Here is an 18540-nt window from a genome sequence, read left to right as displayed (position 1 = left end):
GTACACTAATTATGCTGTTATTTGTTTCCCCTTTACTGCTGTAATATACTTATACAACCCCCAGTTTATACAGGTCTTTTTTTTTTCTCTGTGTTTTAATGCTGTTTGCTGCTCGAAAGGCTCAATTTTTCCAGAAGGATCATCAGCCTTGAATCTTACATTTAATCTTACGTTGAAGGGTTGGTTCAGCCAAATTACAAAGAACATTTCCTTACTGAGCTTCTTTGGTACCAAGTAGCCATGCAGATCGTCCTTTTTCCAAGTTTGGTGGTATCTGTTTCTGAGTTCTCTGCCTTAATGTAATGGAGGTAGACATTGTTTGTGGTGTTTACAGCATTTTAAAATTACTTGTAGAAAATTTAACAGCGATGTGTATTTTGTCGCTGCATGCTGTTTACTATGAATAGTTTCCATTAGAACTACTTTCTACCAGAGAAATAGTCCCTAAGAAATCTGCAAACAGTGATGTTTGTGGATTAACCCGGACATTGTTTCTTAAAAGATACGTTGCTATTGAATGTTTTTAATGTAATTTTTCAATGCTTTGTTTAATCACACAATGTAACTGTGGCAGGATAAAACCTAAAATCCTATTCTCATACATGTGTCCTATCCTGATCCCTTCTGTCCTCAGATGTAAACGAGTGCTTGAACCAAACGTTGTGCGGTAGTGGTAGGTGTGTCAACACTGAGGGCTCTTATACGTGCAACTGTTTCCAAGGCTACAAACTCTCGCCGGACAACATTTGCCAAGGTAACTGTCTGTCAGAAGGTCAGAACATTATTAACGTCCCATATCAAAGTAACAGCTCTGTGAATGGTTCTCCACAGTGCTACTACAGAAGCCTCCGGCACCATTGAAGGTTTATAAAAAGTCTAGAAAGAGCTCGCAGTTGTCTTTATTTTTGAGGCCCCCCTTCTTTTCCTCTGTATCTTCCTTCCAGATGTGGATGAGTGTGTGCTCCCGGGAGTCTGTCTCCAAGGCCGCTGTGTCAATCTGGACGGCACCCACAAATGTATCTGTAACCATGGTTACCGAGTCACCTCAGACAGTAAAGCTTGTGAAGGTCTGCAAAGGATTATCTAGAGCTGTTGGGTGTAACTCATCATTGCATACTCCTCCGCTTGTGGAGCTCCCTCGACAACAGCATAATGTCTGCAAATTATTTCTTTTTGTTAGATGTCAATGAGTGCGCAACTGGTAATGTGTGCCCTGCGGGAATTTGCATCAACACGGCAGGTTCTTACACTTGCCAGACCTGCAGGCCTGGGTTTGGACCATCTGTTGATGGACTGAGATGTGAAGGTATGAAATCTGCCGCCCAATGAGTTACACTAAACTGCATTTTTTGACAAACGTTGGTAGATAGTGATGATTTGTCTACCCATTTGTGGTGAATTTGGTCTTTTTGTTTTCAGATGTGGATGAGTGTGCCCAGGGTGACTTGTGTCTAGGTGGTGTGTGTGCCAACACGGAGGGATCCTATACCTGCACCAGGTGTAAGGCTGGCTACAGAGTGTCTCAAGACCGGCAGAGGTGTGAAGGTAAATCCAGTCTCCAGCTCATTCAGTATAAATCACTAATACCGTTACAACTATTTCAAGATGTACTCAATATATCTGGTCATTTTGTAAACTTATCATTGGAACTCCTTTGCTGTGCAACTGAATTCCCTCAATATATTACTCAGACTTATAGAAATGTCCAAGCATATCTATGCTGGTGTGCACTTGTTTCACTCAGATATTGATGAGTGCCAGTCCCTCTTTACCTGTGCCAACGGGATCTGTCTAAACTCGGAAGGCTCTTACACCTGTGAGAACTGTCCTACAGGGTACAGAGTATCACATGACGGGGAGCTCTGTGAAGGTTGGTTTATTTCGTACCACTTCAACATGACACTACATGTATCTTAAATTCAGGCCCATAGAACCAACACTGGTAGTTAAAATGCTTCTTGCCTTTCTTCATGAATTTGGATCTTTTTTTTTCTTGGCTGTAGAGACATTCCAGTACTGCAGAGAGTGTCTAACAGTGTGTGTTGTTTCACGCCAGATATTGATGAGTGTGCACTGCCCACTACATGCCCCCAGGGAACATGTACAAACACAGAGGGTTCCTTTAAATGTATCATCTGTCAACCTGGCTTCAGAGTCTCTGAGGATGGACAACAATGTGATGGTGAGGCTTTTGGCTGCTTTGTTGTGTTTGTATACTTGAGCACAGGTGTGTGTAGCTTCTTCTTTTCAAGCGTGCCAGATCATGCTGTAATACCCAACAAAGTCGGGGTTAGGGGTGAATGTGCCAACTCTGTTGAACATGTTCCCCAGCTGGTTCAGGTTGTATGTAAACAGAATCAGGTGTGATAGCTTGGACCAAAAGTCCCTTCATCTGTGCTCAAAATCCCAAAATACTCCTTCTAGACATCACATCATAGCTGGATCCTGGACCCCTCTGCCTCTGGCACCACTCATTTAATCCATGCTCCACACAATGAAACACCAGCCCTCAAATAGAACAAGATGATGTCAGGCGATTGTCCTGCAGATCGCTCAGCTAAAAAGACAGAGGTGTTGACATTTGTAATTCCTAGTTCCAGTGATTACCGATCTAACTGATTACAACTGGCGGGCTTTATTTATTTGAAGCCAGAGATGATAATCTTTGCTATGATGTGTCTGTGTATTTGTGTCCAGATGTGGATGAGTGCTTGGTGGCTAATGTGTGCCCGGGCCAGCTGTGCTTGAACATGCCAGGATCTTACTCCTGCAGGAGCTGTGGAGCCGGCCTGCAACTAACTGAGGACGGTTACAGCTGTGAGGGTAAAACTACATCTGTATTTACCTACCTGCTTAGGATAGTTTAAGCTGTCACTGTGGTGAACATTAGACCAAAGTTACAGTAGACCACAGTAAAAGAGACCTAGAACATGATTACAGAACATCTTTACAGTACTCAGTAATTTGTCATGACATGATTTATGAGATCAATGCAGTGAAATGGCTGCTTTGACGAATCCAGGGGGGTTAGATCTGTCATGACTTCATGGGAAGCAGAAAAGAAACGATTATTTAAATGGATTCAAACATGGCCTCAGTTAGTCATATACTGTATACTGCGGTGTGTTTTTGAATGGAAGTGTGGATCTAGCCTGAGAGGAAGATCCCCCGCTGATATGTGTCTTTGTGCTGGGAAAAAGTTTTACAAAACAAGCCCACGTCCAAGTCGGCCTCTGATAGGATTTTAATGGATGTCTCTGATGCCATGGAAAATATTAAGGGCTTAATTTGAAATGAAGTCAGCCACTCCCCTGCCTTCCATGTACTGCAGCGGGCTCGCCCTGTTGAACTCATTCTGTTCACCCAAAGGCAAAACGGAGACGTCTCAATCACTTAACAATGGCCCACACTATTTTCTCTGTAAGAAATACAATCTGCACCGGCTCAAGGAATTTCCAATGATCACATAACAGCGAGCCAGTGACTGTTTGTAGATACAGTAATTATACGCCACCTGTAATAGCTTGCTGTTTTGGATTCAATGACCATCCTGCATACTTCTCTTTCCACCCTTTTTAATAAAACACTGTCAGTGCGATCTAATAAAGAGGGCTTTGCGTACTGTATGTTGGGCTGAGTCACACGTAGCCATTAATAATTTTTAACAGATAAGAGATTGAATTATCCAAAAGTGGACTCTCTAGTGGTCCCTTTGCTTAATATGATAGACTATAGCTAACCTTTTCTCCTTTTGTCTCTCAGACATTGACGAGTGCCAGACCCCAGGTGTTTGCCCCACGGGTGTTTGCACCAACACAGAGGGCTCCTTCTCCTGCACGGCCTGTGACCCAGGCTTTACAGTGGCACCCAACCGGTTTTCATGTGAAGGTACAGTGCAGTGGGTGGCTCACTGTGGTCACTGAAATTTACGATAGCTGTGCAAACCATTTTATAGTCATCGGTTCCAGCACACTATAGTAAGAATAAGTCATTACTTGCTGATGTAGATGATGCATGACTTCTCTGACATGTTCACTGCGGTCTGGAAGCTCTTCATTCATATGACAAAAATTGGGTAAATCTTTAAGTGAGACCCAGTGATTTACAGCTGGTGGGAATGTGTCATACTGATGACGTCTGTGTATGTGTCAGTACAGATGTGAATGAATGTGAGGACGCCAGCCTGTGTCTCGGAGGCCAGTGCACCAACACCATCGGTTCCTATAGCTGCTCCTGTCCGGCTGGTCTGGAGCTGGTTGATGGGACATCCTGCAGAGGTATATACATGCACACATACACACACACAAATATACTGTGGCTCATCTGACACATAAAATATACCATCAGTGGTTAATCATTTCGTGTGGCTTAGCCTATGTTGGCATTTTGAAAAAGCTGTTTGTGTATGTTTGTGCTTGTGTGTGACAGATATCAATGAGTGTTTAACCATCGTGGGGATCTGTGGAGAAGGAGACTGTCTGAACACTGATGGCTCCTACTCATGTATCTGTCCTGATGGATATACCACCGTCGATGGAAGGACCGGCTGCCAAGGTACAGTAACACACTGCAGCATGAACCGTAATAGCAATGGGAAATCATTTTTCAGATTTTATGAGTTTTGTGTAACTGGGTGAGGCAGAGTCAAAAATGGAAAAAGTTGGTAGTAATGTAATAATGGTTTTTAGCAGATATTGGTAAAGTCGTTTTACAGTAACCTTGTTGGCTTGCGCAAGCTTCTTCATTCAGTGCAGGCAGGCTGACAGGCAGTGTCCTCACCATGCTGCCCTGGGTGCTGAGGCCAGGCCCGGGCCCCTTGGCATGGGTGCTCAGGCGAGCCTTTCTGTGTAATGGGCCATAGCCTCATCAACTGTCTCAGCTCACTCGCTCTTAGCTCGGACATTAGTTTGATGTTATTCCAGCCGCACCCAGTGACCCTCTGGTCACAGTGATTGGGGGGGGGGGGATGTAGCCTGATCATCAACAGAGGAAGTCTTTTCTTTTCAACAAACTGGAGCATTTGCTGTCGAAATACATGAAATAACTTTGGCCAGGATTTCAGAATTGGATCAGTGTTATTTCTGGTGGGTCTTGTGAGTAAGAGGTGAAGTTAAGTAAACAGCGGGATGTCTGGCAGTGAAGTATTCTGTCATGATATGATGCAGGTAGGGATGGATCTCAGGGTTCACGCCCCTGTTCAGACGCTGGTATGGTCCTGTAATGGGTGAGGGTGACTAAGAGGACTTGGGTCACCCCTTGCACAGGTACATTCTTCCACTAAGGCTTTGGCCTTTGAGCGCCTTAGACATCATCCACAGACTCAGCAAACTGCCCAGGCTGCATCAGGTACTTTGGCTGCCTGCCACAACCAATACTGAGCTCTAATTATCCTATAATTCAGCAGTTGTCGTATATTTTCTTGCAGTCTGCCATTGTGTGTACAGTACCGACACAATGAAAGCCAGACCCCTCTGACATGACTCTGCATGGGGAGGTGAAGGGAGGATGAGGGTATGTGAGTGTATAGGAATGAAAGATGGGTTTAGTCAGGTGAGGCCAAAATGATGCTTGGCCTCAACCGGGCCAGTCTTTCAGCAAAAACAGAACATACGTAATTAGGGACTGACAGCAGACTGAAACACATCTAAACTCAATCTAAATCATCAGGTTGTGCCATGACTTCCTGTGTCTGTCAATACAGGCTTTGAAGTCCTTGAATAAACTCCAAAGCCATCCAGTCACAGCATATTTATGTGTTTACCTATAGTCTGGAGTATTGTTTCTTTTCCTCTCCCTATATTTGTAAATGTGTGTTTACTTTGTCGTCAATGAAAGATTCATATGATTACCAAAGGCTGGAAAAGGAAGTCAGGCTTTGATTAATTTTCTCCTGCTTTCCTGCCTTTCCCCCACATTTTACCCAGGTCCAAGTACCTTACAAGTTATGTTGTAATGCTGCAATTATCCACCAATCTACAGCTAATCAAGCATATAGCATTCATTATTAATATTTACGAGTCGGAGGGAAATGTTCTCAGCCTGAAAAGCTGAGGAAGAGGTTTTTTTTTTTCTCCCTTGTTTCCCTTTTGCCAGTATACTGATAACTGCTCCAAATGGCCAATGCATCTCGTGTTCAGACAAGCGCTTGATTACACATTCTTTTTGTGATAGTATGAAAAGTAGGGGTGTTCCCTGTGGATTTAATGAAGACAGAGGATATATGGGGATATTTAGTGATAATCAATATGTAACAAAGCTCGGCCCAACCTCTCTCCATTTATCTCTCTTAATTTGTCTGCCTCTCTTTTCCCCTTCTCGCTGCCGTAGATGTGGATGAATGCAGTAAAGACAATGTATGCATCCGGGGCGAGTGTGTCAACACTGATGGCTCTTTCTTGTGCTTGTGCGAGGCTGGTTTCAAGTTCAACGCCGACATGGCTGACTGTGAAGGTAAGACGGATTAAAACCCTCTCTGAGTAAACCAACATGTCAGCGTTGGCCATTTGACCGTCATGCTACATTTAGGTTTAAGTGTACCCAGCATAGCCCAGTTGGCTATGATTGATTATCTATAGCCAGTTGGGACTGGGCTCCAATGAAAGTGTCCAAGCCTGGCTTAGAGGTTTTCCTCCATGATCTCAGGACTGAGGGGTGCCTGGATTACGTGGCTGGAGCCTTGCACTCCCTCTCTCCCTGGGGAAGTATGAATGACCCCATTGTGAGCAGGAGGTGTTTCTCCCTCTGGAACGTCTCCCTTTAGCTCCTTCACAAGTTCTTTAGTTGCTTTGATAATATTGTTCTTGGCCCCTCCTGTTGCCTGCTGCATTTACTGAGGACAGCTACACCACAGGCCCCCTGGACGACTCCTGCTGCACAGCCATTACACTGGAAGCAGAGGAGCAGTGGAGGGAATGATACTGTGTGTGCAGGGTGCATGTGTCTGTGTTAGTGTCTAATTGCACATGTGGTTGCATTCGTGCCTCTGTTTGTCAGTCACTAACCAACGTCGGTCTCTCTCTCTGTTCACAGACCAGGATGAGTGCAAAGAGTTTGGAAGCTCAGTGTGTGGTACCTGGCGCTGCGAGAACACCATCGGCTCCTACCGGTGCTTTATGGGCTGCCAGCCTGGCCACGGGGAAGAAGACACCACAGACTGTGGTGAGCGGTTAAACTGCATATAGTTAAAAGACTAGCACACACAAGTATGTTAAGCAAAAATTTGGAGCCTAACCGTCTTCAGGCTGAAGCAAAAGAATGAGCTTACCTATTCTTGTACCATATATGTTCCCTATTTCAATCCATTTACCATTTGGGCTGTAGTTAAGGATAGAGAGGAAGAGTAGAGAGTAGCCTCGAATCAACTTACCACTCTACATACTCTTCAGGACTCTCCCTCCGTGCATTAATAATGACATCTGTTTGGCAGCCGGACACAAAGAGGCTGATGTGAACCAAAATCTAACCTCTGTTCGAGGCCCCCCTATGCAAGAGACCATGGGGGAAATGAGGAAAAGTGGCCCCTGAAATTGGGGCACTTTAGAAAGAGGAGTGCACTGTCACTTGAGGCAGTGTGTGTGAGTCGAGCAGCCGATAAAAGTCTCATCCTCCTGACAATGGAGCTAATGGAGTGCCTCTGGCAGAGACACAAGGTGGAACCTGATCACGGCCGTTCTCCTTTTGAGAGGGGATAGTACTGTCAGGCCAGTTTATATGGTCCCTTACTGCTTTGTAACCCCTATGGAGGAGCCCAGTCACCTGGCTGGGTTTTACTAATGCTACATCTGGACCCACAACTGGCCAACAACAACAGACACATCTCCATGACCTCCAGAATACATGGAGCCTTACTGTGTGTTTACTGGCAGGGTTAGACACCTTGGGCTTGAGATATTAATGTGGTTTGTTGCACAATGATGCGAGTTTATCTCGCTTTATTTTCTAGTGCTTTATTGCTTGTCTTTGTTGTTCTCATAGTGCTGTAAAACAACAATTTGGGTTTATGAGAGACAAAAACAAAAGGCCAAATATTTTCCCCATATTAAGACAGGATCCAAACAGTCATTGGAGAGTGACAGGCGAAGAGGGGAAAGCAGTCTGAGAGCATCAGATTGGAATGATGTGTTGGACTGAAGTTTGAAAGCCGTGGGTGTTTGTGGGTGATTGTCTGTGAATGTGAGTGCGAGTGTGGGTGTGTGTGCATGTAGTTAAACGTGAGTTTTTGCATCCTCATTCGTGTGTTTGTGTTAGGGAAAACGAACCAGGGACTGTAACGGTTGTAGAGATGCACACGGAGTGCGGTGCGGCTTCACATATTCTCATAACCCTGAGTTTTTATTGGACGATCAACAGATGGAGATCGGGGAAGAATATGGTGCTGCAGTGCTGATCAGTGACAGATCAGACTTCCACCCCCTCCATCACCCTGATCCTGGCTACGTGTGGCTGCCTCCTCACTGCACTTTATGATGTTGTCTGTCTGGCACCAGCTGGAGAGTGCAGGGGCCTGTAGTGTGATAGGGCCAGATTGAAACCAGCTGCTCACCTCTGCTCCTTCATAGTCAAAGCACTACTAAGCAGCTTGTATAGGTTCAAATCAGTGTTGTGCACACTGATGTGTGATTTAAATATACGTCCCTGGGAACTGTATTAGTGGCCAAAGACTTCCACATTCTTATATGCTATTTGTTACACAATATCTTACCTGACATAGCCTGTGGAGCATGGTGAAACCTTTAGGTGGGACCTGATTCAAAAAGCTTCACATTGTTCTGTCTGGTTTCCCAAAACTCCCAGTTTAACTTGTCTGTATTGTTGCCCAGTTATGACCACGTCTGACCATCTTCCCCCTGTTGCTATGTTGTAACACCAGCTGTTTTCACTAGACCCCACAACAAACACTCATGAAGCTCAGCATTGACTCACAGCCCCAATTTTAGAAACAAGTCCTCTTACCCTTAGAATCCCAACACTACACACAATAGTGGCTTGTTTCACCTCGAGATGGGAGGTTTGGGATATGCTGCCATCACCCCAATAAAAGTCAAGGGGAGGGAGCTCAATTACTCCAGGGCATTTTTGTCTGCTTGTAAAAATGATCAGATATTTAAGAAAAGGCGAGACGCTGTAATTTGCAGTTTCTGTGAGGGGCGTTGTTTTATTTTTACTCACCGGCCTTCGAAGGGGCAGTGGTTGTCTTTGGCTCTGCTCAAAGCGCTAATTTAGATTTAAAGGCCATGATACAAAAGGGAAAAATAGGGTTTTTTCTGCAGCAGCTCGTCAGCCGCAACTGTGCTCTGAGGGGCTACACTCAGCCCTGCCATGATACTGTACAGAGAGCATATCATATGTGTGTATGTGTAGATGTGTGTATTCCCAGGTTTTTGTTTTTAGCTTTAATTCACCATCATGCTCATAAATTCCCTCAAGCTATGCCTTGTCTTTAATAAGACTTGCCCAAGGGCGGAAATTGTCTGCGGTCACACTCTTGCCAACCTCCCGCCCCTGTAAATGTATAGAAATCTAAAGACTTAACCATGTGTGTGTGATTGCTAATGCTGCTGTGCAGATGCGTGATGATGTTTTTCCTTAGGAGTACACACACGATATGATAGGTTGACCTCCACTGTGGTTAACCCAAGAGAGGTCGTAGATTTAATGTTGGATAAAGCGCATTAACATGCTTCACTGAAAACAAATACCTCACCTGATCTTTGTCCCCTCACGTGTGGAATAACCTCTGCATATGGGTCCAATCACACCCGGGGTTGCCCTGAGAATATGGGAGAGCTGTGGGTTGTGGAGGGTGAGCCAGCAGTCACTTCTTCCTATATTCTTGTTGCCGGCCACCATGTGCTCCAGATTAACACATGGCACAGAAACCCACACTTAACCCCCGTCCACCCCCCAACGACGGCAACACCGGATCCAGGAAGCAGGTCCTCCTGGGTCAGACCATTAGGGATAGGTGACAATTGGCCCTGGATCAACCCTTAACGTCAGCTCCTCCCACTTAATCTGAACTCCTGACCGTCTTCTCTGCCTCAGTTCTTCCCTTCAGGCAATTTACAGCGCTGCATGTGTCCTAACGTAACTCATTATTGCATGGAAAGACTAAGAAAGGCGAGCCCACATCCTGCTGGTGTGAGACGAGCTCTTGGTAGAGTTATCTCATTTTGTATTATTCATTTTTTCCCCAGAAACCATTAGTGCTGTGACGAGCAAGCTGACTCTCTGCTTGGATGAAAGATCTAAATGGCTGGTCAAGTAATGCCGCCATTCAAACACTACTAGATACACAGTCAGATACACAGAAAAACAAAGGTCATTGAAATTGTTTTGGTCTCAATGCTCTCATTCCTCCCCGGGATGATACTTTGATTGCATCTCATCACAACATGTGGTTTGCAACAGATTTTGTTCCATGTTACACATGAATGAAAAGCTGCCTGCAGACACTGATTATTTCATATATTAGCAGGGAGCTTTCATCGCCTTTCTCCCAGACCTCCCAGCTGGCGGCCGCTGTCATTCCAACATTCCTAACTCCACTAAAGAGCTTCACACTTGAGGAAATGTTCCTCAAACTCTCAAATACAATAACCTTCACCCTACCCAGAGAACCTTATTGATAGAACTTTGGGAATATTCTTCTCGTATGCAAAAACACTATGCCACTTCTACACTATTTCGGCATCTCAGTCCTCAGCTGGAATATGCAAATCCAATGGGTTGGCGGTTTTCAGTATGTGTCCATCCATTCCCCCTCTATCATCTTGCAGCCATTTGAGCCCACAAGTCTATTCTTGCAATTTTGGTCCTTTTCAGCATTTCCTATGAAAGATTTTACAAATGACAAAGACAATTTTGTCTCTGCAGTTTTATTAGCTTGTGGGAGCCCCTGTCTCTGACCCCAGAGGCATGTTAGAGAAGTGGCCAAGTCAGGACAGGAACACTGACAGAGGACTAGAAAGCCTGAGAAAGCAGTTGTCTGTGTTGGAGGGGAGGACGGGATCCTGGCCAAGTGCTCTGTTCAAGTCAAATGGGTTGTGGTTTCTCTGGCCCTCTTCCTCCTTTCTTCAATGGATACATCTTTTATGAGTTTTCAAAGGCAAAATAAAACTGGTTCAGACAACATGTGAATGACAGGACATACGTTTGTTTTAAACATCTGAGGTGCCACTAGGTTTGAGTTTTTGTCTCAACTGAGCAGACATATACAGAATGAGCTTTACAAGTTTGAGGCTGTTGAGCGAAACTGATCAAACTGTAATGCAAATTTTCAAGTTGTTGTGATTTTACCGTAGTTTTGTTTTTTTCCATATTTGAAATAGGTCTTCCTGTTTTTCTAAAACTTGTAATCACTCCAGTGGAGTTACTATTAGTCATGGAAACTTTGAATGGAATGGTCATGGAGGGTTGTTATGAAACTAAAAAGTCAACAAAAAATCAAATCATGTTATCATGATAAAACAAACATAGTGGTGTATAATTTCATCAGTGCAGTTCATATCAAAAGATAGGCCTGTCTGTCATAATATTCTCAACTAAATGATTTGCTGAAAATATACTAGAACTGGCTTGCTTTGACTACATCACTGGCTGAATAATTTGAATAACTTTGTTTTTTTATTTAAACAGAAAAGAACAAGATGTGGTTTCTAACCTTAACTGATGAACAAATTTTTCATACATTTATCTTGAACAGATGCTAGACCACAGCAAGTCTAAAAACAGACGATTAAGCCATTTTGTATATCTACTTATTCTTCAGAACAAGTAAGCACTCACTAAATATACAGTTCAGTGGAACTGAAAAACCAAGTAAAGATTTAGGTTATGTCACCATATTTGGTAACATCCCAAAAAATCAGTTATGTTAATACTGACCAGTGGCAAGTCTACCTGACCAGAGGACAAATTCACGTGAGTAAAGTGTGATTATTAAATTCTCTGATTGTTTATTAAACAATTATAATCAGACTTGCCTTCCAGCAGTATCAGTCTTTGGCCTCTCTGCTGTACTCAAGACGCCAAGAAATACTAAATTATGTATTTCAGAAATTGCTAACAAATGTTGCCTTTAAACAGTGAGTGGTAGGGAATCTAAAGTGCCGTTACACGGTTCAGTGTTGACAGTCTCAATATCTATGTCTCTCTCTATCCACATACGCTGACATATAGCAGCGTTCCTCCACTGGTTGTGTTAATGGCCTAAAATCAAGTCTTACAGTATGCTTAGAATCCTTTCGTATGACCGTCTCAATTTGTCAGGAAACTTACAGCCGATGTCAAACTAATTAAATGGGTTCAAACCAATTCACCGATTAAAATGGAAAGCAGTTCCTGCAAGAACACTGTCAAAAACCTCTTCACAACAAATATGACCTCTCGGACATCTTTCTCCAGCTGCTTGTAAAGTGTCTGGGTGAACGCTGAATGGTGGCCGTATGTTGTAAACTCCTCCATCTCCTACATTTTGCCAGCATCCCCGTGACCTAAGTGTCACTTCTCACTCCATTAACACAACTGAAAAACTCTTCACTCGCAGCTTTCCAGATCAACAGTGCATTCAAATACCCTGTGCTGATGCTGAGAGAAAGTCTCCCTGAATTAATTGACAAACACCACACCACAGTTTGGTGGTGTGGTGTTTGAAAACCCTCTTAATAATCTGTACAGTGCGTCTAACATGTTATGATGGAAGTGATTTCCGTTGTTATTGTAAGGTCTGAATGGCAGTGTTGTTTATTTTGAATGAGCAGTGCCGTGTTTACAGAGGCAGTTTGAAAGTCTATTGTGCAGACTGACACTGTAAATATTAATGTTGCGCTCACCTCTCCGTGTGCTCTGGCCTTGCAGATATTGATGAGTGTGTCAATGAAACCATCTGTGGGAACCACGGCTTCTGCGAGAACACGGATGGCTCATTCCGCTGCCAGTGTGACCAAGGCTACACCAACCTGCCCGGCGATATGAGCAGATGTGTTGGTGTGTAACTGCTCTCCAGTAAACAGCAATGAAATTGGGCATTGCAATATCTTTGAGTCAGTCCCACACACTGTCTTGCTGCCGTAAATACTCACACAAGCAACGTGTGTATTAATCTGCAGCTGAAAATAGTCCCAGACAAAAGCACTATTTATTCCTGTTTGAGTAATGTTTACTAAAAACTACAGTGTCCAGCTGTTTCAGGAAATTATCCCCACTTTTTTGAAAATTAAAGTGTACTGTGTATTTGTGATCCAAACCCAGACTTACAGCTTCAGTAGGAACAAATGGGTTTGGGAGTCACAGAAAAATCATGCCAACATATTGTTGGTTGTGGTCTTTTTGTGGGATTTGTTGACAATAAGAAAAATATAGAACATCATGAGACTTACCTGTTTTGTGTAAAAAAATGTTTGGTCTCTTTTACTGTATTTAGCAGATTCGAGCAACTGTCAGCATTTTATATTTATCAGATATCCACTGGGAGAAAGTGTCCCCTTCATAGAAAATGATTGATTGCACAGATTTAGAGTATACGATACTTAATAAAGTAACGTATATATATATAAAATTAACTTTTTCTGTATCATGGATATGAATTACTCTTTCAGTAATGACAAAGGTGGTTATTTCATGCCTATGCTTTTGCATGACCTGGTCTTGACCATGTTGAACACATTCCTGTGCATACGTGCCTAATCCTTTACTGACCTCACGCCCTCCTCTCCTGTCTTTCTCAGACGTGAACGAGTGCGAGATGAGCTTGGCGCTGTGCGGGGAGGCCCTGTGTGAGAACTTTGATGGCAGCTTCCTGTGCATCTGCCCCAGCGACAATGAGGAATTTGATCCCATCACCAGCCAGTGCCGCTCCCTGGGTAATAGAGCAGGACTAGCACTCACAGTTACTCACAGGACCTAATTCTCCATCCCATCGTTGGGAGACGGAGTTTTCCCTGATTTAATGAGCCGTCTCTCATTATCCAAACAACAAGGGTGACGATGTGGACATAACTTACTTTACGTCTCTTAGAGTATCTTTTGACCTGGCTGCTTCTATTTGTTTCATAGGTTAGGCTTATGAATGGGTGGGCTACCTACAGAAATTTGTATTAGCCTAATCCCTCGGACAAATGAGGAAGTAACTGACAAATGAGGAAGTAACTCCTCCAGTAGAGCCAAGCATATGCCCTAAGGTCCTAGTTAGTCTAAACCCATTTCCCCAACAAGACAAACAATGACAAGGTGTAGCTATTGGCAATTAGCGCTAAAGACACATTGCTCTCTTCCGTGCTGCAATGATCTGTAGTGCAGAGGTTACAGATATGCAATATATTGCAATTTCAGAATGACAGACCGAGCCTTTGGAGTCATGGAAACACCATCACATCTCCCGCTTGATAGGCATATGTGTACACGAATTGGGCGTATTTACATTATTAAGCGGCGCGCCCTCAGCGGGGATGTTTTTTCTTCTGCCTGGGCACTAAACCCCAGCTATGCCTTTGTGTACCTTTTTGCCACATTCCGCTGTTTGCTTTTGACGTGTGTTAATCAATCATGTGAGAGTGAATGGTGTGTTGACTCACATGCCAGTGTTTCCATTTGGCTAAGCCGGCAGCTTAAGGGTGAAATGCCTGAGCCCATGCCTATGGAGAAATGAGCAGGCTCAGCAGTGGCAGGCGAGCGTAATGCACTACCTGCTGGAGGCATGGACGGATCGAGAGCAGAGGCCACTCGACGCTTTTGCTGTGTGATGATGTGCTACTGAAGTTTAGGATCTACTGTAACTTTATGTACTGGGTGATCCCACCTCAATAGGGAAATCTGAGTTCAAGCATTTCTATCAGTGAGCACTTGCCCTCCTGACCTACCAAATCCCTTCCACCTCCACATTTGCTTTTGTGTAGCTGACCATTACCTCTGACCTCACTGAGCTAAAGAAATAATTTCCTTGTCCACCTATTGCAGATACTGACCCGAAACCCGCTGCTGAAGTGCCTCCATCTGCTCCCTCAGCTGAGGAGAGGAAGGAGTGCTACTATAACCTGAATGATGCCAACTTCTGCGACAACGTTTTGTCTCGCAACACCACCAAGCAGGAGTGTTGCTGCACGGTGGGGGCGGGCTGGGGGGACAACTGCGAGATCCATGCCTGTCCTCTCCCAGGAAGAGGTACAACAGGAGGCCGATGATCCGTATTGAGACTTTATGACCCCTTTTGTTTTTACTCCTTTTGCATTTCACTAATGAAGCCATTTCTTATTTTCCAGATGATTATAACCAGTTGTGCCCTCATGGCAGTGGATTATTACCCCTGCCTGTTTCCTCTACACAAAGTATGGGAGAACAGCACCCTTATATAGGTACTCTTTCTTTCATAAATGCAAACTTGTTTTAATGATATCCCGGAGTTTTTAAAGCTTCCCTTCATTCACTTTACATTGGCACAGAAAGGTGCAATGCCAGCCCGTGTTACTTCTACCTGCTGCAACTTTTAGCAAGACTGCCTCTATAGCTAGCCAAGGCTTAATGGGATACCTGCATACCTGACTAATTACTGTAATCATAGTGTGTCCTGACAGCTTCTTACAAGAGGAGTGAATGACATTTCAGGCAGGGTGCCAGTGTTTTTGGAATCAGAGTTGTTAGCTTCCATGTTACCACTTATCCGAGGTGTGAATCTTTCTGTCTCCCCTCAGATGCAAATGAGTGTGAGATGTTTGGATCAGACATTTGTAAGAATGGACAGTGTTCAAATCTCTTTTCTACTTATACCTGCTACTGTCGCTCTGGCTTCTACTATGACAACATCCGGCTTGAGTGTGTGGGTAAGAAATGGCATCTATTTATATTTTTTAACCACTTGAAAATATTCATTTAACAATAACAGATAAACTGTACTCTGTACTGTACATCCATCCAGCATCCAGAACCAGTATAATCCACCATACAGAAAATCCGAATCAGTAATCATTGTAATGTTCTTCAGAGGTTGTCGAGCTATTAACCACATTTATGATCTAGTTTGAGTAATTAAACTAATGTGTTTAAATGTAATGAATTAGTACTGATGATTATTGTCTGTGTGCCTCTCCATGTATGTGTTTTTAGATTATGATGAGTGTGAATTTGGAAATGCCTGTGAGGATGGAGCATGTGTGAACACGGCCGGGTCTTTCAACTGTTTCTGCAGTCCTCCGTTAGTCTTGGACATAACACGGCGGCGCTGCATTGGCCTCAACACCACAGAAGGTGTGGCACACACACCCAAACACTTTCTCAGCAGATGTATCATTGGAAATTCAGTATCTTTGGATTTGGATTGTTCAGACAAACAAAGCAATTCAAATACTTCAATTTGTGCTCTGGAAATTTCTAATCAGTATTTTACTATTTTCAGATACTCTATAGATCAAACAATCAATCAGTGAATGAATAAAATAGTCTGGTGATTAATAAATAATGAAAGTAATCGTTATTTGAGACGTGAGGTGTAGGTCAATTTTTGTTCCCTTCGAGGAATCAGAGGGAACAGTACAACAGGGTGGGTTGAACAATGCTTTTGTAAAGTAACAACAAGAAGTGGGGAGTTTATTCTTGGTAATGAGATATTCGAATTTGTCAGCCTGTTCAGCTGCTTTTCCATGGACGGAGGCGGGGTCCAGTCCAGTCCTTGGAACTGCATCTGTGCAGTTTTCATTGCAGTGGGCGATTGCAATGGGCAGTTTGGATGTGTGCCCTCTTTTCCTCAGTCGCTTTGTTAATCCCTGCAAATTCTGTCTCCTAGAAACTCTAGAGCCTGATCATGATGTGCACATGGACATTTGCTGGCAGCGTCTGGAGGGGGACAATATGTGTTCGGAACCCCTCCAGGGACGCAGAACCACATATACTGAGTGTTGCTGCCTGTACGGCATCGCCTGGAGTGGACAGTGTGCCTTCTGTCCCAGGAGAGACTCTGGTGAGAAGCAGGATGCACATAAGACAGTGCTTACTCTGTTTAATAATTGTCTCTATAGCAACGCATCACTGTTATTAATCTCCAAAATGTGACTCCTCCCTGTGTGCTGTTGTTTTCAGATGACTATGCGATCATGTGCAACCTGCCTCGGCGAGGAGGTTCAGACAGTCTGCGAGAGCGGCAAGGATATGAGTACGGCCTTGAGGGGCCAGAGGATCCTGCGGAGCCTTTTGTCCCTCCATACTGGGACAGTTATGGCAGCCCTGCAGGACCCTATGACATTCCCGAAAGCGTTCCTCTCTTCAACGATAATGACTATAGCGTTCAACAGCCACCTGTCCGTGTCCCCGTCCCACGACCACCGGAGCACCAGCCACAACCAGTGGATTCTTATGCCGGTGTGTATATGCATCCTCCTCAGACAAGGACACACTGTAAAGCCAATTTGTTCAAAAGTTGGAGCAGCTGTGAATAACGTATAGTATGTGCACTAATGCACTGGCAAATAAAATGCAGGCAAACTGTGAGCTTCAGCCACCGACCATTTCATAACGGAAAAAAACACCAACATTTGTTAACCAGTGATAGACATGGTTGTCAAACTCATTAGTAGCAATAGAATAATGGCAAATTACTAAAACAATGTATCAAATGACAATGTGACAACAGTGTGAAAGTAAGTGTGAAAGTTCTCACCAGCTTGAGGACGTACACTACATACAGCATAACAACCTCTAACCTCCTTGTAGAATGTAGCAAATAAGTGAACAAGATTGTCGTTTAATAATACCACTGTTTATTCTCACATATTTCTGTGTCCAATCCAGAGCGCTACGAAGGCTTTGAGGGTCTCCAAGCAGAGGAATGTGGAATCCTGAACGGTTGTGAAAACGGCCGCTGCGTTCGTGTGCGAGAAGGCTACACCTGCGACTGCTTCGACGGTTACGAACTTAACCTAAACAAGATGGCCTGCATAGGTAGGTTCTTTCCCCGGCATCTTTGATATCTCTCTCAGCAGACCACCCACACAGAGACTCTGAGCACAAAGGGAAAAAATGTTCAGGGACTTCCTAGAATCAATAGAAAATCAATCACTTCATTTAATCTTGTTTCAAATGTGGTGTTGAGTCTTGAAATCAAACCAAAGTGAACTCTCCCTTCAGGTTTAAGCCTTTTGGAGCCAGGTCTTGGATTAATTTCAGTGAGGTAACTCTTCATGCAGTATATCATCGAGCTCAAGGATAAGCTTTAAATTTAACAACCTTGCATTAAGTTATGTTTTATGGGAAACTAATGGAAGCGGTGTACTCCTCAATACCATTGTGCGTTACCCTTTGGTCTGAAATTCCCTAGTCCCACACTGCCAAGGGTAAGGAGGCCTTGAATCTTAGCCACTCAGTGTATTATGAGATATTATATCTTTTAAGGGTACTTTGTTTTGTAAGAAAGTGAGACTGTCTTGTTGTAATGAAATGCTATGTTTACAATCTTCTGTCTGCATACAAGCTTTTCAGCCCCAAGGCCAGACATTTTCCCAAGGAAAGTGATTGAATTCCAACACTGTGGAAACATGTGGGAGCTACGCAACTCAT

The 18540-nt window shown here is 43.8% G+C and overlaps 1 protein-coding gene across 1 annotated transcript in view; it reads left to right on the top strand.

Annotated features, from left to right (window-relative positions):
• LOC120795847 (latent-transforming growth factor beta-binding protein 2-like) overlaps nt 1–18540 on the top strand; it is a 78734-nt gene that overhangs the window by 58881 nt on the left and 1313 nt on the right. Inside the window, exons 20-40 of the mRNA XM_040138053.1 lie at nt 635–754; nt 945–1067; nt 1181–1306; nt 1420–1545; nt 1745–1870; nt 2057–2182; nt 2698–2823; nt 3763–3888; nt 4158–4277; nt 4429–4554; nt 6328–6450; nt 7030–7158; nt 12859–12987; nt 13728–13862; nt 14956–15159; nt 15258–15350; nt 15687–15815; nt 16099–16239; nt 16775–16948; nt 17068–17346; nt 17776–17925. Coding sequence (XP_039993987.1) covers nt 635–754; nt 945–1067; nt 1181–1306; nt 1420–1545; nt 1745–1870; nt 2057–2182; nt 2698–2823; nt 3763–3888; nt 4158–4277; nt 4429–4554; nt 6328–6450; nt 7030–7158; nt 12859–12987; nt 13728–13862; nt 14956–15159; nt 15258–15350; nt 15687–15815; nt 16099–16239; nt 16775–16948; nt 17068–17346; nt 17776–17925 — 2931 coding nt within the window. The remainder of the gene's footprint in view (nt 1–634; nt 755–944; nt 1068–1180; nt 1307–1419; nt 1546–1744; nt 1871–2056; nt 2183–2697; nt 2824–3762; nt 3889–4157; nt 4278–4428; nt 4555–6327; nt 6451–7029; nt 7159–12858; nt 12988–13727; nt 13863–14955; nt 15160–15257; nt 15351–15686; nt 15816–16098; nt 16240–16774; nt 16949–17067; nt 17347–17775; nt 17926–18540) is intronic.

The sequence above is a fragment of the Xiphias gladius genome, chromosome 10 (genome assembly GCF_016859285.1).
Source record: "Xiphias gladius isolate SHS-SW01 ecotype Sanya breed wild chromosome 10, ASM1685928v1, whole genome shotgun sequence".
Classification (NCBI taxonomy): Eukaryota; Metazoa; Chordata; class Actinopteri; order Istiophoriformes; family Xiphiidae; genus Xiphias; species Xiphias gladius.
This window is presented reverse-complemented; position numbering and strand designations above follow the sequence as displayed.